Source organism: Myotis yumanensis, unplaced genomic scaffold (assembly GCF_028538775.1).
Source record: "Myotis yumanensis isolate MYYU_CA2020_CCGP unplaced genomic scaffold, mMyoYum1.0.hap1 SCAF_2, whole genome shotgun sequence".
NCBI lineage: Eukaryota > Metazoa > Chordata > Mammalia > Chiroptera > Vespertilionidae > Myotis > Myotis yumanensis.
In genome coordinates this window covers 208,296,177-208,315,545 of record NW_027223753.1, presented here as the reverse complement: position 1 = coordinate 208,315,545, position 19,369 = coordinate 208,296,177, and the positions used below count along the sequence as shown (strand labels likewise).

The window sequence follows — 19,369 nt, the reverse complement described above, 5'->3', positions numbered from 1 at the left end:
AGCAGGTGGCACCATGGACAGGAGGTGGGCGCCCTCTGCACACGGCTCACCCACTCCCGCTGGCACATGCTCTCCCGCAGCACCGCACGGTGACGGCACACCCACGACGACAAAGCACTATTTTCCCTTAAAAAGGGGTGACCACAGCCCACACTGCTTCGTACAGCTCCCAGCCTAAAGGATGCTCCAGCGTAGAAAAGGCGCTGTTTCTAGGATTCTGCTTTCTAGAACATTTATTTTATTAATAACGTGTGAATGTACAAATGGAATAGAATAAATATATCATCACTTCAGCCTCCACAGCTGACACCATGGGCCCTGCGTGTTCACAGAATTCCGAAGCCTGGGAAGGAGCCGGAGAATGGAGGCCGTGGCCTCGACCCCATGTCCTGGCTGCCGGCTCAGCAGAAGGGCCCTGTGCCCACACTCGTGCCCACGGCCGTTCACCCAGGTGTCCCTGAGGTCAGGGTTCCCAGTTACAGAGGGGACAGGGCGGGCCCCCTGGCAGTGTTCCACAGCCGACACACCTGCCCGGGGGCTCCCCCCAGCCCCAGCTCCGGGTAGCAGTTCCGAGGCCTCAGAAAGGGCCCCTGGAGAAGGACAGCCGAGGACAGCTGGCCTGCTAGGCCCCTCCCCACACAGGTCGGGGGTTGAGTGACAACCACAGGTGCAGAGGCAGCAGCTGGGCGTGGGGTGCGGACGTTTCTCTCCACTTGCACAGGCCAAGTCGCTCAAGACCTGCGTGCAACTTCCCGGCCCTGACGGGGGGAGAGCGACCAGTCACAGGCCCCTCCCATCCGCCCTGCAGGCAGCCGTTCACCTCCCTCCAGCTCGCAGGTCTCGCTCAAGGCGAAGGGCAGAACTATACTGTGCTTTGGGGGCAACAGTGAGTTACAATGACTGACCCACAGACTCAAATCACACCAAGCCCCAGGGCCTGGCCAGCTCTGCAGCCCCCAAGACGGGAGCTGCTCGCCCACGCCTGCCGACTCCCTGGAGAAGCCCACCAAGGACGGCCGAGGAAAGCATGCCGCGGGCCCTGCTGTGGCTGACACACGGCTTCAGATCCTGACAGAAAAGACCACCAGAGCCCCCAGTGGCAGTGCCTTTGCATGGGCAGCGAAAGCTAGAAGACACAGGAACAGGGACAGCTCCAGGCACAGCACAGCTCCCGCTGTGCTCATGTGGCCATGGGCTGTGCATGTGTGTGTGGCCTCATCGGGCCTAAGACCCCGAGACATGACGTTTGCCTGTCTAGCCACCAGCCAAGGGCAGGAGCAACGCCACAGCGACATGTGACGTTAGGGGAAGCCCCGAGTCCACCGCGGGTACAATGGGTGCGGGGCACGGGCCTCCGAGTGCCAGCTTAGTACACAACCTTCCAGTGCGTGGGCTGCTCGCACGCTCTCTCCAAGTCCCCACAGAACCGGTTGTATGTAGTCTTGGGGTCCAACCCCAGGATCTCCCTTTCCTCGTGAATCCGAAAAGAGAACGTGGAGACAGAGGTGCCGATGAAGAACCTGCAAAGCAACAGAGGGGTCACCAGAGTCATGCATGGAACTCACCAGTCGCAAGCACAACCCCCCAGACACCGGCCCGGCCTGAGGCCCCGGGCCCCTGAGGCTGTCCCCACGGCCAGGGTGGTGGGGAGCAATCGCCTGCAGCCGCCAGCCCCCTGGATGACAGTCTGGGCACAACCGCACCAGAGGTCTGCCCTGCCAACGTCGGCCAGGTGTGGCTACGGGAGGCCGGCCTCGTAGTACTCACCTACAATCTCCACAGACTCTGGGGGCGGAGGGGACAGAGCTGGCAGGCCCTCACTCAGAACCCGGGGTGGCGGCCGAGCTGCAGGCTGTCTCTCAGCCCCAGCCCACCGCCATCCCCGCCACTGGGGCTGAGCCTGCTCCCCGCCCCCCGGCTCAGCGGAGGAAAAGGGCCCTCACCCGGGGGAGCGCGCGGCACACACGAGGGCAGATGCACATGCTGACCCATCAGAACCAAACAGGGCCTCCACCCAGGAGCCCGAGAATCCTGGCGCAGAAGGAGATAAGCTGCTCCACTGCTACTTGCCATTTTACTCCAGAAGTTCTTTCTGGCCTTCCCCCAGTGCCAGCGGGCACAGGGTCCTCAGAGGAGTCCACAGGGAGGCCCAGGACCCACCCTGCGCGGCTGCCTCCCCCAGGACAGTCCCAGGCCGGGGCTGCTCCTGGCCGGCAGGCGGGGCAGGTCTGGGAATGAAGCTGCCCCACACTCACCCTCCTGCAGCTAGAGGAGAGGGCGAGGGAAGCAATCACGACAGAACAGCCCGGGCCACAGGAATGAGATGAGTACCTGAGAGCAGCCTAGGCAGTGCCGGTGACAGGGACTTCCGGGGGGGGGGGGGGGGGCTGGGCAGTGACCCATGGCACGCAGAACTCTCTCTTGTGACTGTGGAGACTCATGAACCTGGTCACTCACGCACCTGGCATGCGCGCAGACCCACTGGTCGATGATGGCCACGCCTCCGTCTTTGTAGAGCTCCAGCTCCTCCCATGTGGGCTCAAACCTCACCATCTCGGGTAACAGTCTCTTCAGCTCCTCATATTCTGCAAATTGAAAGACGCGGCCGTTGAATGGGGATCTGAGCTGCCACTGGTGTCTGCCTACCAGGATTACACGCACGCTCTGTGACACGCGGATGCTCCAGGAGCTCGCAGAGGGCGGAGAGGACACCACCACAAAACTCAGGTCGCCCTCCCAGCAGCACAGCCGAGGGTCAGCATGCATGTGGGTCTGCCCAGACACAACGGGGGCGAGGACGACAGAGCCAGGGCTGCCTACCCTTCCTCACAGCGTCTGTGGCCACAAACACTTTGTCCAGCCCGTGTGTCTTCATGAGGCTGCGTATCTTCTTCACGGCTCCTTCCAGGCTGGGCACGTCCTCCCGGTGGCCCCAGATGAAATCCTTCCTCCGCAGGTGCACGGCGAGGTAGGGGCCCCCCAGCGAGGAGCCCAGCTCCACCTGCAGAGGCGGGACATGCTGGGCGGGCCTGGGAGCTGGGGCGGCGGAGGGGACAGTGTCCCGCACCGTGTGTCTGTCTGAGGGACCCTCAGGCGGACAGGATGTTTGCTAAGGCCCTGGAGTGACTAATTACCGTACCCTCTGATCTCAGTGCAAGAAAACAGGTAAATGAAACATACACATTAATTGAAAATAAAAACCTCCCGCCCAGCTGGTGTGGCTCAGCGGTTGAGTGCTGGCCCGTGAACCAAGAGGTCACCAGTTGATTCCCAGTCAGGGCACATGCCCTGGTTGTGGGCTCGATCCCCAGTAGGGGGTGTGCAGGAGGCAGGAGGCAGCCGGCAGCAGATCGATGTTTCTATTTCTCTATCCTTCTCCCTTCCTCTCTCAAATCAATAAAAACATTTTTAAAAATTAAAAAAAAAAGCCTTCCACTTAACACTGTATTTTTCCAGTAAAGACTACCCACATACCTATGCCATTCCATTCTAAAATAGCCACATGTGTCGTAAGAGAATAAGCAGGTGTAACTGTCTTCCTGCCTATGAAATAGTTTGCTCTTAAAAACCACAGTGAAAGGTCAAAGAACTTCATTATACTTAAAAACTATGTCAATGTGAAAAAGCAACATAACATTTCTTAAAATTAAATTATAGGAAAACCCAGCCTTTCGGAAAAGGAAGTGTGTAAAGGGATGGTGCTGGACCGAACGCGTCCGTGGTGCTTCTGTGCGGTTGGACGAATTTTGCTATTTTTCCTTTATTGCTCTTGTATTATAAAGACACCACTGAACGTAACTGGTCATCTTTTACCGTCTGCTTGCATATCTGTGACCTGATTTTACTCTACTCTAACCGCAACCGTCTAGAACAGGGGTCCTCAAACTACGGCCCGAGGGCCACATGCAAATACAAATATTGTATTTGTTCCCGTTTTGTTTTTTTACTTCAAAATAAGATATGTGCAGTGTGCATAGGAATTTGTTCATAGTTTTTTTTTTAAACTATAGTCGGCCCTCCAACGGTCTGAGGGACAGTGAACTGGCCCCCTGTTTAAAAAGTTTGAGGACCCCTGGTCTAGAACCTGCGTCATTTCCCGTCCATTTCACTGAAGAGAAACTGTCCCAGCAATTTCCCTAGGTTTGCACCAGGACCAAGCGTGCACATGTGGGGGTAGGGGGAGCGTCCTGATGACCAGCACCCGTGGTCGTTACAGTAATGAGCGAGGACTGCGCTAAGGGGGCGACAGTGAAGGGGACAATCTTGCCACTCCCTGCTGTAAATTAAGGGTTTGTCATTACACATCTCAAGAGATGACTTACATTTCCTCTAATTAAGAGAGAGACAGAAACTACCTTCAGCTTGGTCCAGTCCTCCTCGTCGGGGATCCTGTCGGCCTCGTTGGTGGAATTGAGATATTTACTTCTGAACTCGTCGCCCACGGCACGCAGGTGCCTGGCGAACACCATGCTCCGCCGCGTCTGGGGGTGCAGACCGGGCAGCTGAGCGCTCCGCCCCTCGGCCCCCAGGCGGGTGCCCAGCTCAGCCCCGACCCCGACCACCACGGTCTTAGATGCTCAAAACGAAACGACTTAAAGCGACAGAGAACATGCAGCAAGGCCCGCAGGCAGCACTCACATCCCAGTACTCCTTTCCCCCGTAGTGGTCGTGGAGGAGGTTCTCCGCTCTGTCTAACATCACGGACCTGTTTTTAAACAACAGGAAAGAGAGCTTAACTTTAAACACGTTTACCGACGTGCTCCACAGGGCAGCCTCCAGGGCCAGGAGGCACGGGGACGAGCTCTGAGAGGGCACTAGGGTGCACGCGGGCACGTACTGCTGCCCTCTAACACCATGCTCCTGAGAGGGGTCATTTCTGGGCGGTTCTAGGCGTCCACGGAGTCCCGCCTGTCCTAGCTAATGCACCGGTGTCACCAAGCCCCCGGTGACTAACGGTGCGAGCAGCAGTAGCTCCAAGGGGACCAGACTGCCCGCCGCAGAGCCCAGGGTGTGGGTGCCGCTGAGCCAGCTCTGGGGCCCTTCCCTGGCCTTTCCCCAGGGACACGAAGCCTCCTCCTGGATCCCATGGCCGCCCTGCCTCGCTGCGGAGTGAGTGTGGGGGCGGAGGCCAGGTCTAACTTTCCAGCAACCCCACACAGGCCACAGCCAGGAGGCATTCCAATGCCACCAGGACACAGTGCACATGTGCACATACACATTCGTATGTGCTCATTCACACATGTATTTACCCTCACATGTGCTCATGCATGTGCATACATGCACGCCGTCACACACATTCACACGTGAACATGCACATGCACACTCTCGTTCACTAACCCAGGACGGTGCAGGCACCTACCGTGCTGGCGTGTTTTTCAAAAGCATAGGTGCAATGACAGAAGCCGATCCTTGAACAGACAGACAGGAAACGTTTAGCCCCCTTGTTTCTTCATAACCCCAAAACCATCCCCTGGAAAAGAAGAGCCACAGGACCCCTCAGCTGTTTGTTCCCCAGAGGCAGTCAGTACCACCTGGATGCGCACGCACACCTGAGCCTCAATAAGCCCAGGAACTCTCAATGGAGGTCCCTGTTCAAGGGAGTGATGCTGTGGGAAGGATTTCTAGAGAAACCGTGCGTTTCTCTGACTTGGTGAGACCGCTGGAGCTCTTTTCAGGAATCGGGGCGTAAGGCCGGGAGAGCAGGGCCCTCCAGGGGGAACCTGATGGAAGTGACCCCTCAGGCTTCAGCGGCTGCGCTGACGGTCACAGTGCCTACGACACTCCTCTAGAGCTGCCCTGTCACTCCGCCCGGGCACCCGCCTGGGGGCCGATGGGGCGGAGGTCTTCCGAGGGCCACTTAGGACTGGGGCGACAAGACCACTCCCAGAACCTGGTTCTAGCGCCATAAACGATGTGGGGAATCCAGGTGACCTGAGGCATCTGTGGGCAGGGGACCCGGAGGCTGGCTGCACGGGGAGTGTGGTCACGTGGCCCCACGTGCGCTCCAGATGCTGGGATGACCTCAGCCGTCACAGGCAGAGGCTCGCAGTCGTACCTGTAGTACTCGTGCTTGTCCTGCGAGTACAGCGGCGGATCGAGGCAGGGCCGCTCGTCAACCTTCTCCTCCCAGGGGCCCTCTTTCCACCCTTCCGCGTAACTTTGCAGGACATAAATCTGGTCAATGAAGGGCCCACCGTTCTCTGGAAGAGACCGGGAACTGACAGTAAATCGTCGCCAAAGCACCGACAGAGGATTATCACTCCAGGGCCCTTTCTTTCCAAGGACTGAAGGCGGCCTCAAAAGTGGGGCTTCTGACAGAACGAATGGCATCGGGGCACCGGGTCCCTGGAGGGCTGGGTGGGCTGGGGGTGGTGGAGCTGTCCAGGCCTCATCACCCTGGCCTCTTACAGCACCTGGGCTTGCTCCACCCTCTTCTCTTCCTCCCTGTACCCACCTCCCTGAGGTAGGGCTGGCCTCCTGCCGGCCACAGGCCCACTCACTCCTTCACCCTCCCCTCCGGGGGCTCCCCCTGGGGCTGGCCTCCCACTGTGCCTCCAGTCATCAGCGTCTCCCTCCCAGGGGTCTCTGAATAGCCATCGCCCAGGGCTTGCTCTTGACCCCTGTGAGCCATTCAAACCACATCCCTCGGACGCCCTTCAGGGCCTTGGCCACCTGCCCCTCCAACACTGTGGACCCTTCCAGCTTTCCTTTCTCCACGCACCTTCACCACCTCAAACACTGCCGGTTCCAAGGGCTTATTTATATTCTTTCTTAAAAATCCTCACTTGAGAATATGTTTTTATTCATTTTAGAAAGAGGAAGAGGGGGCAGGGGGAGGGAGGGAATCAATGTGAGAAACATCCATCAGTTGCCAACCGTACACGCCCTGCCCCACCCTGAATGGGGACCGAATCCACAACCTAGGTATGTACCCTGACCAGGAACTGAACCCACAACCTTTGGGTGCACAGATAATGCTCCAACCACCGAGCCACCCAGCCCAGGCAGCTTCATTTACATTCTTTATTTTCTGCTCCCCATTCCCCACAGGAGCTCCAGGAGAGCAGGGGCATGTGTCCCCACCCACTGCTCCCACCTACACCCAGGTGTGTCCGCCACATCTGTGGTGGTCAAAGATTTGTTCGAAGATGAAGGGAATGAGCCAGTGACAAGAGAGCCACAGCAAGTGACATTCCGGTGTCTTGTCCGAGTTGTCTCACTGGGGCACTGACACCTGCATGGCGGGGCACCTGACGCTGAGCTCCAGGGCTCCTCTCACAGTGAGGGACCGTGATACAATACCGAGAGGCTGGTACGTGGCCAGGTGCTCTACCGCACCCCCCCAGAACTCCATCCTAGGATGGGCCCCCGAGTCTGTCTCCTTTTGTAGGGGAGGAAACAGCTGAGCAGAGTCAGCTCGTCGGATAGGGTGGAGGCAAAGCCAAGCGCCTCACCAGGGCACTCCATCTTCCCTTCCCCTGGTGGCTTTAGGTCCAGGGAAGGGGCCTGGACAGCAGCAGGGAGGACTCCTGTCTCCTGTCCCCACACACCTGCAGTTCCCAGTCATTAAGCACAATTCCAATGGCCAAGGCCCAGACCCGGCCCTGTGTCCGTCTGTCAGGAAACCCACACCCCACCCTGCAGGAAGGCGAAGGGCAGGTTCTCTGGGAAGCTCCGCAGCCCGGGTTCAGAACCAGGCTAAGTCAAGTCGGACTAAGCACCCCGCTACATCTCCCCTCTTAGGCAGGGGGAGGGAGAGTTCCAAGAATGCTTTGTAAGTCTCAGAGTTTGCCTCTTCTGAGAAGACACTATGTCGTTCCAGGCCTGCAGCGTTCATAGAACTTGAAAAATGAAGATGTGCAAGCCACCATCCTCAGTGTGAGCCCCGATTCTAAGCTGTCCAGATCCCTGCAGAGTAGGAAATCAAGCAACGTCACAGAGCAGGGCCCACCAGTAACTGTTACAAGTATCAGCAGCTTAAAGACCGTGACTCATCATTAATGGTACAGTATATCAGGGGCTTAAAGACCATGACTCATCATTAATGCTAGTGTATCAGTGGCTTAAAGAGTGTGACTGGCTCTCCTAGGCCTCTCTAGGGAAGCAGAAAAGACAGGTCACTGATATGTTAAGTTTATGTCTTCTAAACAAAGCAACAGTAAGCTCTAAATACCTTTACTCTAAGAAAATCTTCAAGCAGGACTAAATAAATGACGCATCGTCACGAGTTTCACCAGCACTGCGGTGGACATCGCGAGGTCAGCGCCACACACACGTGGTGTTTTGGTAAAATGGCCTCTTCCGCACGGAGCTGAGAGGAGCTAGGACAGCCCCGGCCTCCGTGGCAGCGGCTCTCTAACTGCACTTCCCTGGCTCCCAGGCTGTCAGAGGCGAGGAGGCACAGAGCTCATAACACTTCAGACCTACTTCCCTAGAAAAATTAAGGCAAAACCAAGGTCACTGGTCGTGTGGGAAAGGGAAGGACACAGGGCCCCTCCACCGAGCAAAGGCTACTACGTACAACCACAGGCCCAATGAGACAGCCCGCGGGCCTGGCCTGCCGTCCACACCAGAACCACCGCCTCACCTGCAATGAAGTCTTCGTATTCCATGACGGGGATGTTTTTATTGAGACTTTCAAGATCAAAGAAGTCGGACCAGGGAATCCGGACCTGGTGAATGTCCGGGCTCTGCCAGTGGTAGAGGCGGCCCCAGGGGGGCAGCACCATCACCCACTCCTCAGACTTCATCAGGATCTTCAGGAGGGAGGCCATGCGAATGTAGACATCCCTGCGGAGGTTGAAACCCTCCGGGGGGTTGACGTCATACAGAAGATACCTGGCAGGGGGGAGCAGGACAGCGGTACTTCAGTGTGGAGGGCTCTGGACAGAAAACCCGGAGGCATCCGAGAGCCACAGGTGATCACCCACCCTGATGCATTCAATAGCTTCTAGTCTGAGGTGGAGCCAGCATCTGACCGTCTGAACGAAGACTTACAGTGCCCGCACGTCGGAGCACCATGTGCTTAACAACTGGCAATGACTGACAACTAAGCCGGCCGCCTCGGCGCCTCGGCGACCAGAACCCGAGAATCAGTCCTCCCGTGGTTTTCAAACTTTTTAGCCTCCGGCCCATTTTACACTGTCGGTAATTACCGCGGACCCCAGAAGGCTGTTGTTTATGTGGGTTGAATCTATAAATAATTCCTGCATTAAAAGTGAATGCAAGAACATTAAAAAGCATGCGTTAATTCACTTTAAAGGAATACATCCACTACATATTATTAACCTTTTCCAATAAAAAGTAAGTATATATTTTTTCAAAACAAAAATAATTGGTGAGAAGAGTGGCAATGTTTGTCAATTTTTCCATCTGCTGCTGCATTCAATGTGTTGTGATATCACAGGTGGTCTGGAGCGGGGTTGGGGTGGGGGGGAGACACACACGAGGTAAACCAGTGGTAGAAAGAGAGTGAAAAGGCAAATACCCTCACTCCGGTATTACTACTGAAATGGTATGTCCAGGGGTCCCTGGACACACTTTGAGAACCCCTGCCCTCTCCAAAGCGACCCCATCTGCTACGAAGGCCCAGGCCCGCGCCCTGCGCGTCTATGGCAACAGTCCCCCATCCTCATCCCCCTTCTCCACGTTGTGTTCCCACAGGTCCCGTTACTACAGACGGACTGTGCGTCGCCCAGGGCTTGGCCCATCTGCCACCTCTGCGCCTCTCACCCCGCACAGGTCTACTTGGTTCGAAGATGACCTGCACGGACCCTCATTTCTCAGGCCCGAGACGTGAACATCAGCATCTGGATGGAGACTGAAGGCCCCGCGCACATAAACAAAGCTGCGCTTCCTAGAACCGTCCCGTTCGAACCTCCGAGTCTGGGGCTCCAGGAAACTCGGGCAGGAACCCGCATCAGCTCACAGGTCCCGAGCCTGCCCTCCACGCTGAGCACAGCCAGCCCTCCAGGCGTGTCCGGGGTCGCATCCGCCTCGGGCCACCCCGGCTCGCGTCCCCTCCCCGCCCCGCGCCCGCCGCCACCAGGGAGCCACGCCGACACCCGGCCACGCGTTTACCGTCTGAATCTCGCTCTGTCCGACACCAGGTGGGCGGGCGACTGGCTGACCCAGAACTCCTCGCTCGAGGCGCTGGCGAACGGGCCGGCCGCTGTCCCGAGCAGCATGCAGATGACGCCAAGCGCCGCCATGGCCTCGGACGGCCACGCACTTCCGGCGGCCAAGTCCCGCCCAGGAAGCGCGCGCCCGCTAGTCGCCGGGGCGCGTCGTCTGTAACCACGGCAACGCCGCGCGCCCCGCCCCGCACGTGTGTGGTGCATCCTGCCGAGCCCGGACGTCTCCAGGGTGTAACGCGCGCGGCAGCCGGGTCCCGCGGCGGAGTTCCGGGCCTTGAGCCGGGGGACAGCGGGGGGTCAGCGCGGGAAATGGGACAGCGCGGGACGGGGCGGGGGTGAGGTACTGCCTGTGCTAGATCCCTGTATTAGGCTGCGTTCTCCGGACTAACCAATAGGGTCTACATGGACGTATGTAAGACATTTATAGGACTAGGCTCATATTATCTGTGCTTTACAAACTGGAGAACCAGTAAAGCCAATGGTATAACTCAGTCTAAATCTGGAGGTCTGAGAACCAGGGAGCCCATGGAGTAACCCCCACTCAGAAGCCAAAGGCCTGAGAATAAAGGGCAGCCGGTGGAAATCCAGGAGTTTGAAGCGCTGAGAACCAGGAACTCTAATGTTCACGGGCAGGTATACATAGCCATCGCACACCTGGCTGGCAAGGCTCAGTGGGTGAGCTTCAACTATGAACCAGGAGGTCACGGTTCTGTGCTCTGTCAAGGCACATGCTGTGTTGCAAAAGGCATCTGAAGAGTGATTCTCATCACTGATGTTTCTATTATCCCTGTCTCTTCCTCTCTGAAATCCAAGACGTGTGTGAGTGTGTGTGGAAGATGGACATCTCAGCCGAAGAAGACACAATTCATTCTTCTTTCCTCTTTCTATTCCTCTTGTTCCCCCAGAATTTGGAGGAAGCCCACCAGCACTGTAAGATCTCCTTACTCATCGACTGAATCAAAAGCTAGCCCCATCCATTCACACCCAGTATTGTTTTACCAGCTACCTGGGCAACCCTTAGCGCTGTCAAGTTGACACATAAAATTAACCCTTCACAGTGACCCTAATCAAAGGGCACCCAAGTGAAGACTCCAAGCTGAGGTTTCAGGGGCTGGTGCTTTTGGGTAGGGGGACCTTAGGCAAGAAGCTCAGTTCCCCTGCAAAATGAGGACCATGGTGCTCACCCAGCTTAGTGGATGCTTGTCAGATCCAAGGAGATGGTGCATGTTGAGGGCTTGGCACTGGGCCTGGCTTAGAGGAAGAGCTCAATAAATGGGTGTTTCCTTCTTTTCCCTCCAGTAGAAGCCCCCAGCATTCTTCCCCCTCGGTCTCATGCTCTACTCCTGAGGTCAGGGAAGAGAGCCCAGCACAAGCCATCCACTGGGAATTAGCTTCTGCATGGGGCCTCCCTGATCCTGCTTCACCCAAACAGCTGTAGCAGTCAGCCCGGGGGGAGGAGTGGGTGTTGGGAGGTGGGGAGTGATGGGTAGGAGTGGGGTTATTGAGTAAAGATTGGATTCATCCCTGGTGTTTATCAGAAAAAAAAAAAACTTGCAGACTTCAGGTGTGCCTCACCAGCATGGCCAAGGGTGAACCTGAGGAGGGGCAGTGAAGAATTGAAGAAAAGACAGACAAGAGAATACAGCTGGGGCTTAGTGGACCTCCCATGCCTGGTTGAGGACACAAAACACCCAGCCTGCAAGCTTATGCTTTATTTTATAGTCTGATTAAAATAGGAGTAGATTAACATGTATACAAATGTTCTCGTTTGACAACACTTGCTGCACGTCCCACAGCACATTAGCTACTTAGGAGGGAATGAGGGAGGGCTACAAGACAGGCTTAGTTGTGGTAGGAGAGCTCTGCCCTCCAGGCTGGGACTTGTTGTGGCCCTGCCACAGGTAAGCCTGAGGCTTGACCCTGAAGCCGCTCCATACACTCAGGATACCTGTGCCACTGGCTGCTCAGACCAGATGACATGTTAGTGTTGCAAGCAGGGCTGTACTATTGAGCATTTTTTAAATCTGCTATTATGTAGATGCTACTTGAGTATAAATATTTTTGTGGTGATTTATGTAAATGTTTGTGGTGATTCATGTAAATGTTAGGTGATTTATGTAAAAGTGCCTTTTCAAATGATAACGGAATTTTGTTACTTTTATAAAATGCATGTGGATATTACTTTACAGCTGTTTAACTGTGTTGGGAGACTCAAATCAAACTTTAAACCTGGTTTTAAAGATCAGTGACCAGGCATTGTTTCTCCTTTAAATACATTGAGAATAATGCCCTAGCCGGTTTTGTTCAGTGGATAGAGTGTCAGCCTGTAGAGTGAAGGGTCCTAGGTTTTATTTGTTTGTTTGTAAATATATTTTTATTGATTTTTTACAGAGAGGAAGGGAGAGGAATAGAGAGTTAGAAACATCAATGAGAGAGAAACATTGATCAGCTGCGTCCTGCACACCCCCCACTGGGGATGTGCCAGCAACCAAGGTACATGCCCCTGACTGGAATCAAACCTGGGACCCTTCAGGCCACAGGCTGATGCTCTATCCACTGAGCCAAACCGGTTAGGGCAGCCGAGGGCAAACTACGGCCCACGGGCTGGATCTGGCCCGTTTGAAATGAATAAAACTAAAAAAAAAAAAAAAAAAGACCGTACCTTTTTATGTAATGATGTTTACTTTTAATTCATATTAGTTCACACAAACACTCCATCCATGCTTTTGTTCCGGCCCTCCGGTCCAGTTTAAGAACCCATTGTGGCCCGCGAGTCAAAAAGTTTGCTCACCCCTGGGTTAGGGCATGCACTGAATGTTCTTGAGCATCTCCAGGAAAGCCTGCAGGGACGGTGCCTCCACATTCTGGAAGGTGTTCTGGACTCTGCTGTACAGGAAGAAGTATTTCAACTCCAGCCAGATGAACCCGAAGTGGTTCTCATCGAACAGGATGAAGACTCCAGGGAAGCGCCTGGGGTAGGCGAAGCCAGTCAAGGTAACAGTGTCCACGCCATAGAAACACATCCTGCAGGTTGCGGGGTAGTTGTGGTCTATTGAGCGCACGCCCATAGGCAGAACAAACGGAACAGGCTGCTCCTCCGAAGCTGCAGCCCCGGACTCTCCCACGCTGGGCTGGGCAGGGCTCTGCCAGCCATGGCCCTCGCTTTCCTCAGTCCCGTCTTCTTGTTGCTGCTGCTGCTGCTGCTCCTGGATCACCTGCTCATCAATCTCCTGGACCACGCGGGAGAGCTCGTTGAAGTTGCGGAAGATCTCGCCATCTCGCAGCTGGATGCGGCGCATGAGGTGGATCTCCAAAGTTTTCTTGGAGACGCCCGTGATCTTGGTGACCCTGGCATACTTCCCATGGAAGCTGAGCATGGAGATCTTTAGGTGGAAGGCATCGTAGTAGTATTGGAAGAGGCCTGGCCTGATGAGGTCGTCCGGGTGGCTCGGCGGGAGGTAGAGGCGGCGGTAGGTCAGCCAGTTATACCGCTGTCTGTCCTCCAGCACCCGCCCCCGTTCTTCCCTAAGCCGCCTTGGTAAATCCCTTCCGTGGTATGTGTTCTTGCACTGGGTCGTGAACCTGTCCTTCCCAATCTGCATGTGGCGGTTGTGGGGCCTGCTGTCGAGGCCTTCCATGCACTGCACCTTGGCTGATTTCCTCTTCCTCAGGCGAATTCTGAACGAGGGCTTGAAATGTATGGGGCCACTCACTTGGGGGTTAAGGGAAGGCCTGTATTTCCAACCAGTAATGCATAAACCGTCCACCAGGACATTCACTAGTGTTCTATAGTGCTCAGTATCTAGCTGCCACAATCCCAAAATGTTTCTGTATGGGAACAGCTTCGCATAGACTTCTCGATAAGACATACCGATCATCTCCAGGTTCTGCAAGTTTTCACGAACGCCAAACTCCTCGCGGCAGCGCCGACTCCAGATGCTGTCGATGTGCAGGATGTGGTAGAATTTGGTGCAGGCCTGGGCCAGGCTGGGCAGGTCGGTGCCGGGAACGCAGGCGAAGATCTCCACCAGCAATTCCACCGGCAGGTCCTGCAGTGAGCAGTGTGGGGGCGGCATGGGGCTCGCGATTCCTCCACTCCCCGCACAGCACCGCGCAGCCGCGTCCCCCTCCACGTGCTTTTCTGCCTGGGCCTGCTTGCCGTGGGCCCCTGCTTTCTCAGCTGGGCGCTGGCGCTTGTGATGACACCGCTTGCCCTTGGCCACTGCTGTCTCAGCTGGGCGCTGGCTCTTCTGACGACACCGACATCCCGGCGAAGAGCCCAGGCCGCAGAGGCAAGCGCGCTCCTCCATGCCTCCACTGGTAACAGCCACCACAGCGTGTGCTAGTGAGCCTCAGCCAGGCTTTAAGCTGGATCTTACCGCCCTAGAGTCCAACCACGCCCCCAGGGCCTAGCCACGCCCCCTCAGAGAGGAGCCAATTGTAGGACTTTATTTTTTTTCTTTTTTTTTAAATTAAATCTTTATTGTTCAGATTATCACAGTTGTTCCTCTTTTTTCCCCCTATAGCTCCCCTCCACCCGGTTCCCACCCCACCCGCCCCCACTGTCCTCATCCATAGGTGCACGATTTTTTAAAATTGTTTTATTGCTTAAAGTATTACAAAGAGTATTACATCTGTCTCCTGTTTTCCCGCCCTTGACAATCCCCTGGACTTCCACCCGCCCCGGCCCCCCCCACCCCCACCCCAGTATCTTACGTCCATTGGTTATGGTTATATGCATGCATACAAGTCCTTCGGTTGTCCTCTTACCCTCCCTTCCTGCCCCCCAACCCTCCCGGTCTTCCTGCTGTAGTTTGCCGGGCTGTTCGAGGCAGCTCTGCCTCTGTATCTATTTTTGTTCATAAGTTTATAATGGTCTTTCTTATCCATAAATGAGTGAGATCATGTGGTATTTTTCCTTCATTGACTGGCTTATTTCACTTAGCATAATGCTCTCCAGTTCCATCCATGCTGTTGCAAATGGTAAGAGTTCCTTCTTTTTTACAACAGTGTAGTATTCCATCATGTAGATGTATTACAGTTTTCTAATCCATTCATCTGCTGATGGGCACTTAGGATGTTTCCAGATCTTAGCTATGGCTAATTGTGCTGCTATGAACATAGGGGTGCATAGATCCTTTCTGATTGGTGTTTCTGTTTTCTTGGGATATATTCCTAGATGTGGGATCACTGGGTCAAATGGGAGTTCCATTTTTAGTTTTTTGAGGAAACTCCATACTGTCTTCCATAGTGGCTGCACCAGTCTGCATTCCGACCAGCAGTGCACGAGTGTTCCTTTTTCTCCACATCATCTCCAGCACTTGTCGTTTGTTGATTTGTTGATGATAGCCATTCTGACAGGTGTGAGATGGTACCTCATTGTTGTTTTGAGGTGCACGGTTTTTGTCCAGTCTCTTCCCACATTCCCCACACCCCTTTCCCCCCCCCCAAGAATAGTCAGTCCACTCCATTTTTATGCCCCTGATTCTATTATAATCTCCAGTTTATTCATCAGATTATTTATTCACTTGATTTTCAGATTCACTTGTTGATAGATGTGTATTTGTTCTTCATAATCTGTATCTTGACCTTTTTCTTCCTCTTCCTCTTCTTAAAGGATACCTTTCAGCATTTCATATAATACTGGTTTGGTGGTGATGAACTCCTATAGCTTTTTCTTATGTGTGAAGCTCTTTATCTGACCTTCACTTCTGAATGATAGCTTTGCTGGATAAAGTAATCTTCGTTGTAGGTTCTTGGTATTCATCACTTTGAATATTTCTTGCCACTCCCTTCTGGCCTGCAAAGTTTCTGTTGTGAAATCAGCTGACAGTCCTACGGGTACTCTCTTGTAGGTAACTGACTGTCTTTCTCTTGCTGCTTGTAAGATTCTCTCTTTGTCTTTTGCTCTTGGCATTTTAATTATGATGTGTCTTGGTGTGGTCCTCTTTGGATTCCTTTTGTTTGGGGTTCTCTGCGCTTCCTGGACTTGAAAGTCTATGTCTTTCACCAGGTGGGGGAAGTTTTCTGTCATTATTTCTTCAAATAGGTTTTCAATATCTTGCTCTCTCTCTTCCTCTGACACCCCTATAATTCCGATGTTGGTACGCTTGAAGCTGTCCCAGAGGCTCCTTACACTATCTTCGTATTTTTGGATTCTTTTTTCATTTTGCCTTTCCAGTTGGGTGATTTTTGCTTCTTCGTATTTCAAATCTTTGACTTGATTTTTGCGATCCTCTAGTCTGCTGTTGGAACTCTGCATAATATTCTTTATTTCAGTCAGTGTATGCTTAATTTCTAGTTGGTCCTTTTTCATAACCTTGAGAGTCTCACTAGATTTCTTGAGGGTCTCACTACATTTATCGGTGGTCTCACCAGACTTTTTGAGGGGCTTACTAAATTTATCGGCGGTGTCTAGAAAGTTCTTGAAAAACCTTAAAAGTGTGGCTTTGAACTCTATATCCAGTAGTTTCCTTTCTTCCCTTTCTGTCATCCTGTTTCTTTGTCTCCTCATTTTTTATGCTTCCCTGTATTGATAGAGTGGCTTTGTGTGCTAGATGTCCTATAGGGCCCAGTGGCTCAGCCTCCCCAATTACCTAAGGTGGACACTCTTAGTGCACCCCCTTGTGGGCTGTGTGCACAGTCTTGTTGTAGTTAAACCTTGATTGTTGTAGGTATCACTGGGAGGAATTGACCTCCAGGCCGAATGACTGGGAGAATCAACTGTGTCTGCAGTGGGAGAACTTCTGTGCTGGAGACACTTCTCAGGGGCAAGACTTGCTTCAGTGGGGCTTTGGTGCTCACTGAGTCTGCCCCCTGAGTGTGTCCTTTATGGATCCGAGGAGCTGCAATCTGGATGGTCCCACTCTGACCACCGGGCACACTGGCTCTTGGATCTCTAAGGACGTGCTAATCTAGCCTCTTCCTGAGGCTACCCAGCAGGAGCTCAGCTGTGAAGCAATGCCAGTTGCCTTGGGGCCTTGGGCCAGCTGCAGTTTGTTAGGTAATTTTCAGACAGCAAAGGGCCAGGCCTTTCATATGCAAAAGCCAGTACATACAGCTTGGGTGGGGCGGGGGTCCCAGGGGATCAACAGGGAGGAGCAAGCAGCTATGGCTGCCCTTGGAGGCCCTGCTTCTCAGTGTACCAGCAATCGCTGCAAGCACCTCTGAGAGAAAGCTTTCCTCGAGTTCCGGCTGATGCCAGACAGTCCAGTTTCTCCTGTATGAATATGGGTCCCCAGAGACTCGCCCGGAACTGGAGCTCAGAGCTTGAGACTCCCTATCGATTGAAAAAGACAACCGTGTCCTCAGCTGCCAGCCCTCTCTGCGTGGGCCTCTGTACCTATATCCTTTACTTCCACGCCGCACCTCCTCTGAGTCTTGGTATGCTTTTCTCTTTCCTTCTAGTTGTAGAATTTCCACTCAGCCGGCCTTCCTGTGATTCTGGATGATGCCCATTCCGTCTTTTAGTTGTATTCCTGAAGTGGTTGTGCTAAGCAGCAATCTCCGGTGTTCACCTATTCCACCATCTTGGTTTTCTCTTAGGTCCTGGGTTTTATTTTGGTCAAGGACACCTACCTGGGTTGTAGGCTCCTAGGGCTGGTCATGAGGGCTGATCGGTGGTATACAGGAAGCAACCAATCCATATATCTCTCTGCTATTGGTATTTCTGTTGCTCCCTCTCCCTTCCACGAGCCCCAAATATCAATGGATAAATATCCTCAAGTGAGGATTAAATAAAAAGATAAATGAATAAACAAATAAAATTATAGTAGTACATATAGAAAACTTTAAAACATTATTTAGAATAATAAAATTTTAGAGCTGGACATATAGCTAGCTTTTTAAAAGTAGACTTTATTGAGGGAAACCAAGATGGCGGCATAGGTAAACACCAGAAATTGCTGCCTGCCAAAACAAATTCAAAAATACAACTAAAAGACAAAACGGACATCATCCAGAACCACAGGGAGGCTGGCTTAGTGGAAATTCTACAACTAGAAGGAAATAGAAAAGCACACTGCGACTCAGAGGAGGTCCAGAAGGGCAGAGGTACGGAGGCGCACGTGGAAAGGGCTGGCAGCTGAGGACACGGTTGTCTTTTTGAATCGGGAGGGAGTCACAAGCCCCCGACTGCTCTGAACTCCAGTTCCAGGTGAGTCTCTGGGGACCTAGACTCATAGGAAGAGAAACTGGACTGTCTGGCAGTGGGCGGCTTTCTCTCACAGGTGCTTGAAGCGATTACCGGGACACTGAGACGGGCCCCTTAGGGCAGAGCTGAGGAGCAGCCTTAGCTGCTTGCTCCACCCTGTTGATTCCCTGAGACCCCGCCCCATCCAGGCTGCGGCAGAGGCTTTTGCATATGAATGCCCTGGCCCTTTGCAATCTGAAAATTACCTAACAAACTGCAGCTGGGCCAGACAGACCCAGAACTTCCAAGAGAAGGCCCAAGGCCCCACAGCAGCTTGCATTGCTTCACAGCTGGGCCTCATCTGGGCACCTCCAAACCCCAAACAAGGAAGGGGAATCTGCAGATCTCCTTGTGGCTCCTGCTGGGTAGCCTCAGGCAGAGGCCAAATTAGCACCTCCTTAGATCTAAGAGCTAGTGGAGCCAGTGGTCAGAGTGGGACCATCCAATTACAACTCCTCAGATCCATAAGGGATACACACAGGGGGCAGACTCAGTGAGCACCAAAGCCCCACTGAAGCAAGTCTTACCTCATAAGGGTGTCTTCAGCACAGAAGTTCTCCCACCGTAGACACAGCTGACTCTCACAGACAATTGGCCTGGAGGTTAATTCCTCTCAGTGATTCCTACAACAATCAAGGCTTACCTACAACAAGACTGTGCACAAAGCTCACAAAGGGGTGCACCAAGAGTGTCCACCTCAGGTAAGGGAGGCTGAGCCACTGGGCCCTATAGGACACCTAGCACACAAAGCCACTCTATCAATACAGGGAAGCATAAAAAATGAGGAGACAAAGAAACAGGACATAAATGACAGAAAGGGAAGAAAGGAAACTACTGGATATAGAGTTCAAAGCCACACTTTTAAGGTTTTTCAAGAACTTTCTAGACACCGCCGATAAATTTAGTAAGCCCCTCAAAAAGTCTGGTGAGACCACCGATAAATGTAGTGAGACCCTCAAGAAATCTAGTGAGACTCTCAAGGTTATGAAAAAGGACCAACTAGAAATTAAGCATACACTGACTGAAATAAAGAATATTATGC

At 53.5% G+C, this 19,369-nt stretch overlaps 1 protein-coding gene and 1 pseudogene across 3 annotated transcripts; both read right to left on the bottom strand.

Moving 5' to 3' along the window:
- Positions 1-215: 215 nt before the first annotated feature.
- On the bottom strand, positions 216-10,222 carry POFUT2 (protein O-fucosyltransferase 2). 3 transcript variants are annotated; one of them, XM_070407061.1, is made up of 9 exons: positions 10,081-10,222; positions 8,588-8,838; positions 6,056-6,200; positions 5,360-5,470; positions 4,639-4,705; positions 4,356-4,481; positions 2,821-3,001; positions 2,462-2,585; positions 216-1,520 (listed from the first exon to the last, which is right to left on the bottom strand). In XM_070407061.1, the coding sequence occupies exons 1-9, from the start codon at positions 10,209-10,211 to the stop codon at positions 1,367-1,369; spliced, it is 1,290 nt and encodes a 429-aa protein (XP_070263162.1). In that variant the 5' UTR covers positions 10,212-10,222; the 3' UTR covers positions 216-1,366. The 3 variants fall into 3 exon arrangements, with proteins under 3 accessions (XP_070263162.1, XP_070263163.1, XP_070263164.1); XM_070407062.1 differs by lacking the exon at positions 5,360-5,470; XM_070407063.1 differs by lacking the exon at positions 6,056-6,200 and having other exon boundaries at positions 5,360-5,408.
- Positions 10,223-12,934: 2,712 nt separating this feature from the next.
- On the bottom strand, positions 12,935-14,446 carry LOC139002703 (F-box only protein 31 pseudogene; annotated as a pseudogene).
- Between the last annotated feature and the right edge of the window lie 4,923 nt (positions 14,447-19,369).

Coding starts and splice junctions, on each gene's coding strand:
- POFUT2 (XM_070407061.1), bottom strand. CDS start 10,211: ATGGCGGCGCTTGGCGTCATCTGCATGCTGCTCGGGACAGCGGCCGGC. Junction 4,706..5,359: donor TTGAAAAACACGCCAGCACG/GTAGGTGCCTGC, acceptor GTTTAAAAACAG/GTCCGTGATGTTAGACAGAG. Junction 2,586..2,820: donor CACAGACGCTGTGAGGAAGG/GTAGGCAGCCCT, acceptor TTCAATTTGCAG/AATATGAGGAGCTGAAGAGA.